Raw genomic sequence first — 15,521 nt, 5'->3', positions numbered from 1 at the left:
ATAGGCTTGTATTTCCAGAATCATAACTCTAAACAAAGTCTTGTTTTTTTTTCCTTATACTAAAGCCCTTTGGCAACATTCCTTCAATATTTGAGCTCAATGTCTTTATTTTTTGAGCTGGAATGATTTTATAAACGTGCATATGTTTTTATCTCATATTTGAACAACTTTATAGCCTCGTATTTCCGGAACCATACCTCTAAACAAAATCTTGTTTTTTTCCCTTATACTAAAGCCCTTTGGAAATACTCTTTCCAAATTTGAGTTCAATATCTTCATTTTTCGAGCTGGAATGATTTTTTTAACGTGCATATGTTTTAAACTTGTATTTGAATGAATTTGAAGCTTCGTATTTCCAGAAGCATGACTACAAGCTACGTCTTGATTTTTTTCATTATACAAATGCCCTTTGGGAACACTCTTTTCAAATTTGAGCTCAATATTCCAAATATCACAGCTTGGGTGATTTTTTAAATATGTACATCAACCGAAACAATTCATACATTGGACTTTTATACACTACATATGGTCCTTTATTCAATCTAGAATAAATGCGGATATCCGGGATTCATTTCCCGTTCACAGTATCGTACAATGTGGGTCAATGATTTCTTACCTTGCTCCAATAAATAAAAAGTCTAACTCCAAAAGTACCGATAAAAATATATCTAAATAAAGATATTGTAATATATCTGAGATGGATATATCATTTTAAATAAGAATGAAATCGTTTCACATTGTAAATATGAAGAAAAAGTAAGGTTATGTCGGTTTAGGGCATAAGCATGAATATATTCGATTAGTTAACCGTTAATTAGTTGCAAAAATAGGTATTTGTTTTCCATGTTTTAGTTAGATAATCCAATTCTTTAATCTTCTTTTATAATATTCTTTCTCCAAAATTCCAATTTTTACCAGGTCACCAGCCACCACCCAACAGTAAATTCATTTAAATAAAATACAAACTTCTATATTATAATACATGTAAATACGAAAAACGAAATCATTTATGATAGTTAAAATCAATTAAATCTTATTATTCTCATATTTTACCATGTAAATTTATACTAAATAATGAATATTAACAATAAAAAATCCTTCATTACATTTTTCTATGGTGAACTATTTTTATACAAAATGTTAAGAAAGGAAGCTCAGTGACGTGTCACATAACCTATAAATACGAATTATTCCAATATTCATTGTTGTAATTGGGTTAGTTCTAATTCACTATATGTGCTATTAATTAATTTGTTTCCAACGGCTTCTAAAGCGTATTCGAAATCGAACCATTGATAAATTACTTTTTTATCACCACTAGTTTCTCGTTTCACCTTCAGACGTGATTTTGTTAAAATTGTTTTTATCAAAATTCTGTTTATTAGAAACTTGTTTTTTGTACTTATAGTATTTAATATTTTAATTAGTTCGCAGTTTAAAATTCAAATTATTTTAAAAACTTTGAACAAGTTACAGCTAAACAACCTTATATGTTTCGGCATACATTATAATCACCTTTATTTATATTCCATTAACAATAATTAAAAAACTTTATTATAAATTTATTTCCATTCGAAACCCGTGGAAACGATCGAACAAAAACTATCAGGCACAAGCTTTCTACAATCCTAACAAACGTATTTGAAAATCAAACGTTGGTTAAAATTTAATAAATCAATATAGAAACTAAAAACAATTAAAATCTAGTCGCACCTCGTATAAAAAATTAGTAAAAAAGTTGAAAATATCTCATCTAAGAGTAAGTAGGTATAGTCCAAAGACACGTGACTAAGTTAACGATATTATCCATCACATACTGTATTGGTGGTTTCTTCTTCTAATAATAGATAAAGAACGCATCTCGACATAACCGTCTCGCTCACTAAAGCAATCACAGGACATACATCCATCTTCTTCTACTAACGGAAAAAAACGGAACTCATTTTAACCATTTCTTATTCGCACCAGAACAATCACAGACATACGTAACAATTTCTTTACGTTTAACGTAAATATCTTAAAGATAAAACATTATAATAGACAGATACACTTTTAATTTGATGATCGGACTAAGTTTATTTCATTATTACTTTATTATTGTTAAAATCAGTTATCTAAGAGCCGTATTAACTTTTTTATTATATTTTATATTAGTAAATAGAGATTTATAATATGAACCATATAACCTATAAATTATGACTAAACTGTAGTGAGTCGGAAACATTAGAAAATATATTTTAAGTATTGTTATATATATTTTTCGAAACTTTTCAATTAAACACTCAATATGGTTCATAATAAATAAACAAAATTCTTGAGTAAACAATTGAAGTATGGCAATACAAATGAAACAAGAGTTTAGCAATTTAATTAACTATAAAAAACTGTATATTGTTCAATATAATATAAGGTGTTTATATTTAAAAATCAAACATTTTAAATTTTTTTTAATTATAGGAGTTCTTTATGATCCCAATCAACTATTTTTCTTGATATATTTTTATAGAAAAACATGTTATAGTCAAAATGATTTATGATTATGAATCGGGAAATAAAGAAATTGTTTAAATAGAAAATGAATTTGTATTAAGTAAATCTAAACTTTTAGGATATAAATAAAACAGAAAAACTTCATTGAAAGTCATTATTAGAAGCTAAATACATTGTTTTTTTTTCGATTTCAAATGTTATAGTACGAGAATAAAAGACATGAATAGTTTCATAATTTTTAGTAATAAGTGAAATAAATTGGTGACGAAATAATTCAATGCCTGGACAAAAATGATTCATGAAATTTGAATATCACTTATATATGTAAAGGTTAATCGAAAATAAAGAATAATCAACATTTTTTAAAGATTTTAATCTGTTCCGGGAAATACTTAACAAAATTATAATTTGACAAAAATGCCGAACTTAGGAATATTAGTCATAACGTCTATTTCTACCATCTGTTCAATTTAATTCGGATACAAATGGTTGATGACGTATCAGTCACGTGTCTAAAAAGATACATTGTTAAGACTTCGAATCGAATCCTACAATTTTACAAATTGTAAACATACAGTGTCATCCATTTTGTTTCTTTTTGCGTTCGTGATTTGTTAATAATGTTTAAAGTATAAAAATAAATAAAGCACTCGAACTTTTTTACAATCTAATAATTTCTAATGGTGCGAATCGGGTTTCTTAAGTCAACGAAAACATATTTTCTTTTCCTGCAAGCAAACACTTCTTCATTTATAACAAAAATAATAACAACATATAACACCAACATTGGTATAAATTTAAAATTAATTATGCCTAGTAACATAAATAAAACTAGAAAATACCTTAACCTTATACATAATTCTAAAACTTCCTACATTTGTCGACTATTCCAAAGATCAGACAACACGGCAAGGTCGTGCGATAAAAAATTCTCTGCTAGTGTTTTTGTTATTTTAAAAATTCTGCATTCCTTCCGCATTCAAAATTTAATGACCGTATTTCTGTAGGTAGTTAATACTCGTTATATTTATTAATGGGTACATATCAAAATCGGTTTTGAATCAATAAACAATAATTTATGAGAATGATTAGGTTACAAGATTCGAAACAATTTTATTAATTAGATTCAATTATTTAACTATCGAAAAAGCAAATCAATATTTGATACTTAATTTATTTTCCACATAAGTTTTTAACTATTATTGAAAGGAATAAAATCATTCGAAATAACTGTTACAGTTTACTACCTCTAACAATGACACTAACTCTTATAATGAGATATTCTATAAAACAATATAATTTCTCAATCGATTCTCAATAATTTTTTTTTGTTTTAGCCGCCATTATAATAGCTGTTGTTGGGTTAATAGCTGTGTTGTCAGGAACATTCATTCATGTGGTTAATCCATACGATCTAATATTCAAATGGGTAAGTTTTATTTTGTATTGACAGACGTAAGCATGTAAACAATAAACTTTTCTAACAAGCCGGCAACCGGCAACAGTATACTACATTTCCCGCATTAACTTGACAGACGAGGCATAAAAAAGAAGAAGACAACATGGATTCTTGTTTACGCTTATTTCGTGCCTCTTATAAGAAATACTAGAGTGTATTAAAATTAAAAAATATAAATAAAGCGGGTGTTGTATTTTATTTATTTATTTGGTATTATATTAATTATAAACAAAAGACGTTGAACGGTAAAGTTTATCTGATAATTGATGAGATTGTGATTGTGAAATATATATTTAGAGAAATTAAATTTAAAATACAATAATATACAGGGTGTTTCCAAATTGAGATTGGTCTATAACAAAATTCCAAATAGCTGCACAAAAAAAATAAACACCATAGTTCATAATTTTTTTCAAGAAATTGGGCACTCTTTTTTAAGGGTGATATATTAAATTTACTATAAAATTCGTCCCATATTTTCCATAAAAACAATTTTTCCACATAATATGCCTCCTCTTTCACAATCATATAAATTAATATTTTTCTGTTATAGAAATTAATCTTTGAAAAGGGCGGAGAGATTTACGAGCTCTGGAGGGCGCCACCAGTAGAACTATATCTCAAAGTTTATCTGTGGAATATAACAAATAAAGAGGAATATATGAGTGGCTTAGAAAATCAACTGCGCATGGAAGAAGTTGGTCCGTATGTCTATAGGTAATTTATTATATTTAATTAATGTTTTTCCTTTTTTATTTCATCTCAAATATCGTCAAAACTTTAACAAACACTATTTGATGAAATTACTCATCTATAATGTGGCTCCTTCATAATAAAAACTAGTCGGTGTATTTGAGCAATGTTGCCACGTTCTTAAAATAACAGGAAAACATGTAATTGACAATTTGAAGAGTAAAAAAGATTATAGATCATATTACTATTAATAATTATCACTTAGACGCCATTTATAGTTTGCTTTTTTGTTATAGGGAACTAATGAAACACGAAAACGTTACTTTCAACGATAACGGCACGTTAACAGCAGTTCCAAAACATCCTTTGGTATGGGTACCTGAATATTCACAGGGAAATTTAGAGGAAGATTTGTTGGTATTGCCCAACATTGCCTTATTGGTAAGTAAATACATTATATCAATAATTTTCTAAAATTTAAAATACACGTACAATTTTATATTTAATCTTTTAATTATTAACACGTGTAGTAGTGACACACGTTTCAAAATACTTCTGGCAATATTGCTGTGAAATTTGCCGTAAAGTTTTTATGCGCTTAACGCAATTAAATGTTTTTTTGTGTTTATTAAACACCCTTTTATAATAATTGAATATTATAAACATTCTAAGTAGCGATATTAAAATAAATATAATCATTCCGTTGGCAGTGACCTTCATTTCAGTTGCAAAGTCAATGCTACCACCTACATAAAGCAATAAATGCTAAAAATCGTCTGTTTATGGTTTCTTTAATTGCGTGATAAAAATGTAGATCTCAGTAATATGGTTTTAGGAGAAATTAGCAGTGTTGCCGAATCTATTTATTTTAAAAGGGTAATAAAAACAAATACAAATATATAACTGATATTTTAATATATTAAACTGGGAAAATTCATCAAAATGTCATTCTTAACAAAAAACTGAAATAAGGTATTTGAAAAATTATGAAATTTGGAAATTTTCCGATGAAAATTCACGCTACAAAGTTCGTTACCAATATGGCGATGTAGTGACGTCAGTACATAGTATGCTTGTAAACACGGAATTCTTCAGTGTTGTTGTTTGTTATTGTGTCATGAAAAGTCTTTTAAAACTCTTAAGTGGTTTAAAGTGCACTAATACTTCCTTGAAAACACCTGAAAAACTATTTATACACGCGCCTCCAAGGACTTTATACATTTGGAACCTCCATTTTGATGGCGTTGGTGGCTAGAGAAAATTTGAGGCCCCCAAGCTGTAGCGCTAGTGATGGAGTTTAGCCCACAAAATATGAATGTCAACTAGGCGGAAGTACAAAGTCACCAATACAAAAATTAGACCTTTAGTTGAAAAAAGACAAAATGTGAGGCTTTTTAAAAAACAAGAATCAATAATTGCATCTGTAACTGATTCTCCGCCATATTTAACGTTGACAAGTTGGAATTATTTGCTTTATAGCACTCGCTTTCCATTATAATTTTTTTGTAAATCAATATAAACAAAAAAAATCCTAATTCAGGTATAAAAACGTAAATTCTAGTTCAGCGATAGCTAAAACGGTGTTAATCGTCCGTTTACTATTTAGTGACGTCACGCGCAGCTGATTGGTGCACCGTCTGTTTCTGATCACGTGAAAAAACGTGTAAATGAAATTTGAATAATGAATTTCTTGTATTAAAATTTTCATGCTATTGGAAATTATAAAAAAAAATTGTTGCTTAAGAAATTTTTGAAAGTTTTATCAATAAATAAAAATATATTTATTACCATACACTATTTCGCCATTTTGTGTAAAGCATTGTAGTTTTTCATATTTAGCCGTTATTAAAACAGTGTTGCAATATTTATTATAAATCAAATACCTTTCCACTTGCATTGCTACTGAATTTTTTGCATTTTCGTTTATAAACGACTTTTACTTGCCTGGTTATTCACTGATTTCACTCGATTTGCTAATTTTATTGAGCAAGTATTTGTACAACATTCGTACCTAATCATAAATGAAATAAACCACCTCGATTTAATTATAACTTCTAACAAAATATTCTCGTTATTCAAATGTATGATAAAAACTTCATAGTAATTGTTGACGCGGCATCATCGCTTTTCTCCACAGGTATTTGTTTACATTTTTTGTCCGTTCAAAAAACAGTTTCACACCCTACCTAACACGATCACTCTATTGGTTGCACTAATAATAAAAACAAACGTATTTCGATGGTTATGTAATTTTATATTTATAATTAAATTGCATATGTGTACAAAAATGAAAAGAATTTGACAGACATAAACCACTTCGATTTAATTATAACTTCTAATGAAATATTCAAGCTTCTCGAATGTATGATAAAAACTTCATAGTAATTGTTGACGCGGCATCATCGCTTTTTCTCATCGCCACAGGTGTTTGTTTACATTTTTTGTCCATTCGAAAAACAGTTTCACACCCTGGATAACACGATCACTCTATGGGTTGCACTAATAATAAAAACAAACGTATTTCGATGGTTATGTAATTTTATATTTATAATTAAATTGCATATGTGTACAAAAATGAAAAGAATTTGACAGACATAAACCACTTCGATTTAATTATAACTTCTAATGAAATATTCAAGCTTCTCGAATGTATGATAAAAACTTCATAGTAATTGTTGACGCGGCATCATCGCTTTTTCTCATCGCCACAGGTGTTTGTTTACATTTTTTGTCCATTCGAAAAACAGTTTCACACCCTGGATAACACGATCACTCTACGGGTTGCACTAATAATAAAAACAAGCATATTTCGATGGTTATGCAATTTTATATTTATAATTGAATTGCATATGTTTAGTTGAATGAAAAAAATTTGACAGTAATATAATAATTAATATAAATTTATTGTTATTACAAAACCAGTGAACCGTAAACGAGTTATCAAATCTGTTATTTCAAGCTTAATATTGTAAATTAGCAGATGAACCATAACCTCATTATTTATAGATATCGGTGATTGATTAAAGCTCTTCTTCTTTTATTTTGGGGCAATATAATGGAATAGTTTAGTGTATTGTACTTCAAGATTGAGGCCAAAAACGGAATAATCTAGACTTTGATAATCTATTAAATCGGTCGTTCTGTGTTAATTTTACTAGGTCTATGAAACGTTGACCTCAACTAACTAGTTCTGATTCGCGAATATTCCGAATTATACAGTTATTTTGGAAATGATCATAGATTCATGGTAAAATTTATGATTAATTATTAAATATGTTAAAAAAAATTAAATAAACATTTATTGTGGTTTATGGTTTGATGATAATCCGACAAGTTTGCATTTGAATCTTTATTTTGAATTAATAATGAATTATCATCACGAATTTTAGAATTATATAACAGGCGATTTGCAAATTTGAAAATATCAAATAAAACAATTATTAAAAAACTTGTTTACCCAATTATACCAGGTGCAATTCGAAAGTTTTCCACCTTTGAGTATTTAGTTTTCTTTTCAAAACATCTTTATATAAAAAATTGAAGATATTCATTATTATTATTATTTATTTATTACCAATTATTAAGGGAATTTATGTACATCATAATTCAATTGATTAAAAAACGTAACTTTAGATTTTTACTTAATTCAATACATTTTCGTCAAACGTTCAAAATTTCGTGATGTCTACGTCGACACTAGCTTGTTGAATTTCAACCCTACTACTCGTTGAATCAACCAAGAGTTATTATTCGTGTTCAAGTTCAAGTTTTTTTTAAAATATTGCATATAATTGTCTTTGAAATAGACTTAAAACTAAACGGTAAATTCGTTTTTCGACAGTCGGTATAACTGGTTAAATGTTTATTAGTAGTAGAAGAAACTACAGCGTTGTCAAGTTTCAAGTAGAAATATTTAATTTCTAACCTATAACTATGACAGGTATACTTTATTAAAGATAAAATCGTGTTTTTTTTTCAATATGAAGAAGTTCTTTGTAAATCATTATATTCAAATCGGTAGTTTGAAAAATATTCCACTTTACCATTGAATAATTACGCTGTCGGGCATGTTTCTAAAAGAAAAAAACTATTTACAGTTGTTATAAGTGGATGACCTATCTGTCGTGAAGCTGCAACACGCAAATGAATAAATGCCGTTTGCTCAACCTTGTATCCGAACAAATTACTAAGATTTCCTTGAAAAAGTCAAGAAAATACGCATTAAAATAAATTGGAATCTGCGCGAAATTAACTTGTTGTGACTATTTAAATGTTTGCAAATTTTGATGTTTTCCTTGGACACTTTGTTTTATTGGAATAATTATTCATACTTCCTTTTCCGGTAACGATGAATCGGGAATAATTAAATATTTTTTTCGCGAGCATAAAATTAATATTTAATGTTGAGTACCAGGTCAATCTCCGCAGCACATCGAATTAATTTCTTAATTTTTTTCATAAAAGATATACTTATTAATATGTATGTTTATACGTGCAAATAAATCTGGCAACGACGCGGCTATTTAGAAGTTGATTACCACAAACAGAAATGAAGAATTTATGATTAAAAATAATCAGAGAGTAGGGGTAAATTATCATTCACTCATTTTTTTATATATCAACGTTTTTATATAAAGCAAAAATATACTATTTATATAAATTCCAAATACGTAGAAAAACACATGAATTAGAAGTTAGTTCGTGGTAAATATCACAAAAATGCCAAATAGGATAAATGCACATGCGCCGGATTGACAATCCTTACCCAGGAATTAGTGTACTCCACATACACAGAATTCAAAATTCTGAACATATTTCATTAACACCGCGAACGCACAATTTCAAACTGCGCATAATCACAAAACATCTACCACGAACAAAGCTACTATAATTTCAGTAACGTAACAGTGCGGTGTTGCCACGTATCTTGTAATAAAATCTGTATTATAATAATAATAATCAAATATAAAAAGTTAGCATTGAAATGTGTGTTACAACTATTATTTCCTATAAACTCTAATGTGAAAAACTTATATCTTCTTTTTTAACAAGAAAGAATAATGCAAAAAGTAATAAATTCAGTATAATAATACCTACTCGATATGCGTTGTTTATGGTGTTTATCAATCGAATATATTTACCTTGTTCTTAAGAGTACAAACTTTTAGTTATTCTAATAATTTTTAAGTGTTTATAAATTTTTTTTATAGAGTATAGCAGACGTGGTTTCTGATAAATCATACTTCACTAGGATAGGTCTGAATTTACTCATTAGACAGACAGAGAGTCAACCTTTAGTTACGATGACAGCGAGAGAATTCATGTTTGGATATTACAGCAGTATTTTAACGTTAGGAAATAATTTCATGCCTACTTGGATCACTTTCGATAAACTCGGTCTGATTGATAGGGTAAGTTCAACAAAAAAAATTATCGGTGTTGAATTTGTGAAGCGCTTTTCACAGATTATTTATAAAAACTGGCAACGCTTGATTTGACATTTGAAATGTTGTCAGATTTATTGTTTTTATGTTATTATTACTTCGAAATTTCAGTGCATACTCGATTTTATGGTAAAATGATAAACTATTTAATATAAACTGAATCTGAAACTGATTTTTCTAGTTTACAATAATGATAACGAGATAAATACATTTAATTAGTGAACCGAAAGTTTCTAATAACTTAAGATTTAATTAAATTGAATCTGGCAACATTGTATACGTCAAAAACTGTAACGATCTAATTTGTAGAGTTGGGACAACTCGTTTTCATTTTATTCAATATTTAATTAATGGGATTTTAATGTTATTACTTCATTATAAGATTGTTTTAAATATTAAAAAAATTAATAAATAATTTTTTTTTTCTAGATGTACGACTTCGATGGAGATTATGAAACGGTTTACGACGGTCAAAAATTCGGTCTCAATAATATTGGTTTAATAGAAAAATACCGAGGAGACACTAAAATTCCCCAGTGGGATAGTCCATGTGGCGATATATCAGGAGCTTCGGATGGTACAAAGTTTCAAGGGTACATAGAACCCAACGATACCCTATTGTTTTTCAGAAAAAGTATGTGCAGAGCTAAAAAACTGGTAAGTTACAATGTAACAGTTGTTCGCACCTCTAACAACATTTATACTCCATACAAAAAGTTTCATCGATTAGATAAATGTTTTTAGTTAATAATTATTTCAGATAAAAGTGAATGAAACCATCACCAGTGGCCTTAAAGCTTATATTTATAATTTCGATCCTGAAGCCGATGACAACGGTTGGGATCGTGAAAATAACAAATGTTTTTGCAAAGACCCCACCAATTGTAAACCCAGAGGTCTTTTAGACGTACGAGGGTGCTACTACGGGTTCCCAATCGCCCTTAGCAATCCTCATTTCCTCGATGGAGACAAAATCCTTTCTGCTAACGTCATCGGAATGAATCCAGATCCCAAGAAACACAGGACTTTCTTCGTTATTCAACCTGTAAGTTAATAAATTGCTTCTAATACAGTCAAACCTCGATATAACGATTTTTTAAACTCTCCGTTTCATTTGTGGTTATAGTCCGTTCATACATACAAAAAAATCTTGTATATTGAAAATTTTTGTCCAAAATTTTATGTGTGGTATTCATATTTGATTTCAATTGATGATTTAATGTAGTTAAATGATGAAAAAACCAAGAAATACTTTTTATATTGTAGGATTCAGGTCTTCCTCTCCAATTAGCTGTTAGGTTTCAAATTAACATGCATCTAAGAAATATAAAAACCATTGCGAACTGTGAGAGATTCGATAACATAGTACTACCTTTACTTTGGGCTGAAATAGTAAGTAAAAATCAAGTTATAATATTAAAAAATGAAGTTTTATATTGATTTTGTTCCACAACTGGAAACTGGAAATAAAAGTTGAAATACGTGAAGTTACGACAAACTGAAAATCAGTGAAATTATTCAAAATGTTATTAGGAATGAAACTTTTAAATTCCCCACCATTTCCATGTATGAAAAAAAAATTTACTCGAGGTCAAATTAGAAAGAAATGAGTTTTTAGCGATTTTCAACAAAATGGTAGGTTTTACCATAAAAATACTTCCGTCAAAAATTGTAGACCATAGAATTATCTATACAAAATGTATGGATACTTAAAATCCTACGAGTTACCGTTTCTGAGATATTACGATTCAAAAAGTTGTAGACAACACGCCACGCCACGCCAAATCCTGGCACAAAACAGAATAGTAAATGTTCAATAATAACGTTCATTCTAGAATAACTGTCGTATTTACTTTGTATCATATATTCAGTGTTTATTTTATACCTAAGACGTCACGCAATATGGCGGCCTCACTGAAATGTTTAAACTACCTACAAAATCTTCTAATTTTCAATAATTTTTTTCTCCATTAATATTGATGAAAGAAGATGTATTCAATATTTTCTTCTCTTCTTTCCAGTCCATGAATAAACTGCCAGATTTTTTGGAGACCCGTTTCAGGATGTACCTAAACGTGTTGCCTCTAGTAGAAAAATGTTTCATGATAATATTCCTGGCGGGTGGTGTGCTTTTCTTCTTGGTATCGTTGTATAAATTCGTCAGGGTATCGAGGAGCCGATTTAGACACCAAGAACCTTGGATAGAAGACGAATTGGTCTACAACATCGATAGGAAACTGAGCAGCTACATTCCTGCTAGATCATCTAGTTTAACGGCGAAGGAACTGGAGGTTTATATCGATAGTATGGTGCCTCTTACGGACAGTGAACAAAGCGTAGACGATAATGAACAAGAACTTGATACGAGTCACGAACAAAGTGCTTTGGTCGGTTAATGGCAAGATGACAGTGAAGGAATTGGCGTTCTAATGTGTTTAAAAGACATTATCAAGTCTGTTCCTTTTTTTATAGGAAAGAAAAACGATATTGTGATACAATTAGAGTTAATTTTCATAAGCCATATTAGTCAATATTTCACATCAACCACTCTTGATCATTTTTTTTTTCAAATATTTTGTTGGTTTCTATAATAAATGGACAATTGGTATTAGAACGATGATTTTTGCAATTAACATTATAAACTTGAGAAATTTAAGAAGTTTGGCAACACCACAACTAATTTAATCAGAAGTTGTACAACTATCGATACTCAATGTTGCCAGATTGAAGTCTACTAAGGAGTTGATCCGAAATTAAAAGTTGTTTTCTTCATTTTTTTAATTTAATTTAGTTTTTAATTTAATGTTTTTGCCACATCCTGTATATTGAGAGCAGTTATCTTAATTAAATTCATGTTTCAACTATGACATAATTTGAATGAACATTGGCAACGTTGTAAATTAACATACGGAAAATAAATTTACTAATATGAAAATGCAAATGGGTTAATGGGGCGGGGCATTTTAAAACTTGTCTACTCCCACTACAATATTTTTTAAATAAATCTCGAATTGTTTTCGTGAAAGAACTTGGCAACGCTGCAACCAATTTTAATGAAATACAATCGATTATGCCAACTGTTGATTACTAATTAATTTATCCATAATCGATGTTGCCAAGCTTAAAAATTTACTTTGGAGATTATTGCAAATTGAAATTTGATAGCTGATACCAGCTGAAGAATTTTAAAACAATTACCACATCCTGTATATTGATAAACGGTTATCTTTATGGTTAATTAAATTCATGATTAATCGCATTATTTCATATTTAATATTCGGACTGGATAATTCAAATAATTATTGGCAACGTTGTAAATTATTCTACCAATAACAAACAGAACAGCTTCTTATAGGTTAACAGAGTGAAGCGGAAATTACGAAAACATAATATTGATATGATACTAACATTCGAAAAATAAATTTACTGATATTGTCAATTTAAAATTTAGAAATTATGATTAAATTAATGAAAAACGGTTAATGAGGTAATCTTTATACTTTTCTACTGCTACTTTCTTATTTTGTAAACATAGTTTATTTGAAATCTTGAAATTTTAAGTTTCGTGAAAGTACTTGGCATCGCTGCAACCGATTTAAATGAAATTAATACAATCGATTACGCCAACTGTTAAAAAATTGATTTATCTATAATCGATGTTGCCAAGATTAATTATACTTCGGTGAAGATTGGAAAATAATCATATTAATGATCATAAGATATGATAAGTTGTTTTTTTATAATATATTCCTAAAAATTCCATTTCATCATTTAATGAGTTATTATAAATGAAATATATTGATGTACCAACTACCATTTAACCCCGAAATATCTATGTTGCCAAGCTTAACTTAACTTTTGATATGACTGGAAATGAAAATTTATTAATTTGTTCAAAACAATTATAGTGATAATAAATAAGATATGGGGATTTAGTAATATTCACAGTATTCATAATCTGAAGCCGCCTAAACCAACCAACAACTCCATTTATGATTCATCCACATAAACAATGTGTTTCAGTAGACTCGTCAGGAAATATAGGATAAATGATGAAGTAGTGGCAGCCCTGTTGAAAGGCAGGGAGTTGAAATACCACGTGCAAGAGCAATCCCATGATGACTAATTAACACTTATTAACAATTATTTTTGATTAACACCTATATAATAAGGAACCGAGCATTACCAGAAGATATTATTAGAGCAGTTTTGTATCTCTTTACGTGCACACTACTATATATTTGATTAAATGTTTAATTCATATGTCTAAATGATTCTAATATGGTATATAAGTTTGAAAAAACTACTTTTTAATATGATAGCAAGGGTCTAGTACTTTATCTAAATGTTATATAGGGTGAATTTAGTTTTAATCAGTAATCAAGGATCTGACATCAATGTAAATACTTTTTTATTTTATGTAGTTATAATCTGTTAAAAAAAGTTACTTGATTAAATGGTTTTTAATATTTTCTTAATACTAGGTACTACAGGGCTTATAATAGTGAAGGAAAATTAAAATCTGCAAGCCTAAAATACAAAGTTATAAACCATAAGAATTGTATACGTATAAAGTGAGTTAAAAAAACTGAATCAATAATTACATTAATACTAGAAAGAAATGATATAATATGAAATATTTCTATGATAAACTAATGTTAATGAACCGGAACAGAACAAGAAGAAACGAATAAAGAATATTGTTGTAAGAATAATTAGTGGAAAATTACAATACAAATTTGTAAATATTAGCTTTAAGTTTTTAATAAATATTTATTTTAAAAATAACTTTGATTTTATAATCACCTTAATAAAGTCGATATTAGACTTTCATTTTTGCTTATTCACAGTAAACACACAAACAAATTTGAAATTATCACCGCTGCTAATTGATTTTATTTTAAAATTTTGGACCTGCTGATATACGACAGCCATTTTCTTTACCATACAGCGAGCTGTCATGTGAGTCAATGTTCATCGATTTGTTAAATATGAATGATATTTCGAATGCTACACAAAGGTTAGTTCAACTATTTTCAATATCGATTAGTATAAGAAAAAGTCTCGTTGATATTTTAATTTGTCTATTGTGCAAATAATACTTGAGATAAATCAATCTGGTTTGTCTTTTTCAAATTTTACTTTCAATAATTACAATTTATTTGTATTTATAATTAATAAAAATATATTATTACTACAAAACAATTTTCAACGAGGTAATTTCAAATATTTATTAGTTGTACTTCGTCATTTGACGTACTATTTCGTAGAATTTATTCAAACCACAGTCGTATTGGAAGTTACATGGTTCAAACAAAATTTCCAATTATAAATTCTTTCCGTGTATTTTTGATTCATTTCATATATTTGTAAATTCCTTATCTATATTTATAGTGATGTTTCTCGAAAGTTATTCGATCTCGACTTATCTGTTG

The 15,521-nt window shown here is 28.5% G+C and overlaps 1 protein-coding gene and 1 long non-coding RNA gene across 3 annotated transcripts in view; one reads left to right on the top strand and one right to left on the bottom strand.

Moving 5' to 3' along the window:
- LOC130895670 (scavenger receptor class B member 1-like) overlaps window positions 1-13,021 on the top strand; it is a 46,520-nt gene extending 33,499 nt beyond the window's left edge. For both annotated transcript variants that reach the window (XM_057803124.1, XM_057803123.1), the window contains 8 exons: window positions 3,828-3,919; window positions 4,503-4,666; window positions 4,939-5,083; window positions 9,853-10,053; window positions 10,516-10,743; window positions 10,847-11,131; window positions 11,353-11,478; window positions 12,108-13,021. In XM_057803124.1, the coding sequence (XP_057659107.1) occupies window positions 3,828-3,919; window positions 4,503-4,666; window positions 4,939-5,083; window positions 9,853-10,053; window positions 10,516-10,743; window positions 10,847-11,131; window positions 11,353-11,478; window positions 12,108-12,482 (1,616 nt within the window). In that variant the 3' untranslated portion in view covers window positions 12,483-13,021. The remainder of the gene's footprint in view (window positions 1-3,827; window positions 3,920-4,502; window positions 4,667-4,938; window positions 5,084-9,852; window positions 10,054-10,515; window positions 10,744-10,846; window positions 11,132-11,352; window positions 11,479-12,107) is intronic.
- LOC130895672 (uncharacterized) lies at window positions 7,163-15,112 on the bottom strand. The gene is made up of 2 exons (XR_009059487.1): window positions 14,893-15,112; window positions 7,163-7,428 (listed from the first exon to the last, which is right to left on the bottom strand). It is a non-coding gene; the product is annotated as an uncharacterized LOC130895672 (long non-coding RNA).
- Between the last annotated feature and the right edge of the window lie 409 nt (window positions 15,113-15,521).

This window comes from Diorhabda carinulata, chromosome 6 (genome assembly GCF_026250575.1).
Source record: "Diorhabda carinulata isolate Delta chromosome 6, icDioCari1.1, whole genome shotgun sequence".
NCBI classification, from domain to species: domain Eukaryota; kingdom Metazoa; phylum Arthropoda; class Insecta; order Coleoptera; family Chrysomelidae; genus Diorhabda; species Diorhabda carinulata.
The sequence above is the reverse complement of the archived record's forward strand: the minus strand, read 5'-3'. Positions and strand labels throughout refer to the sequence as shown.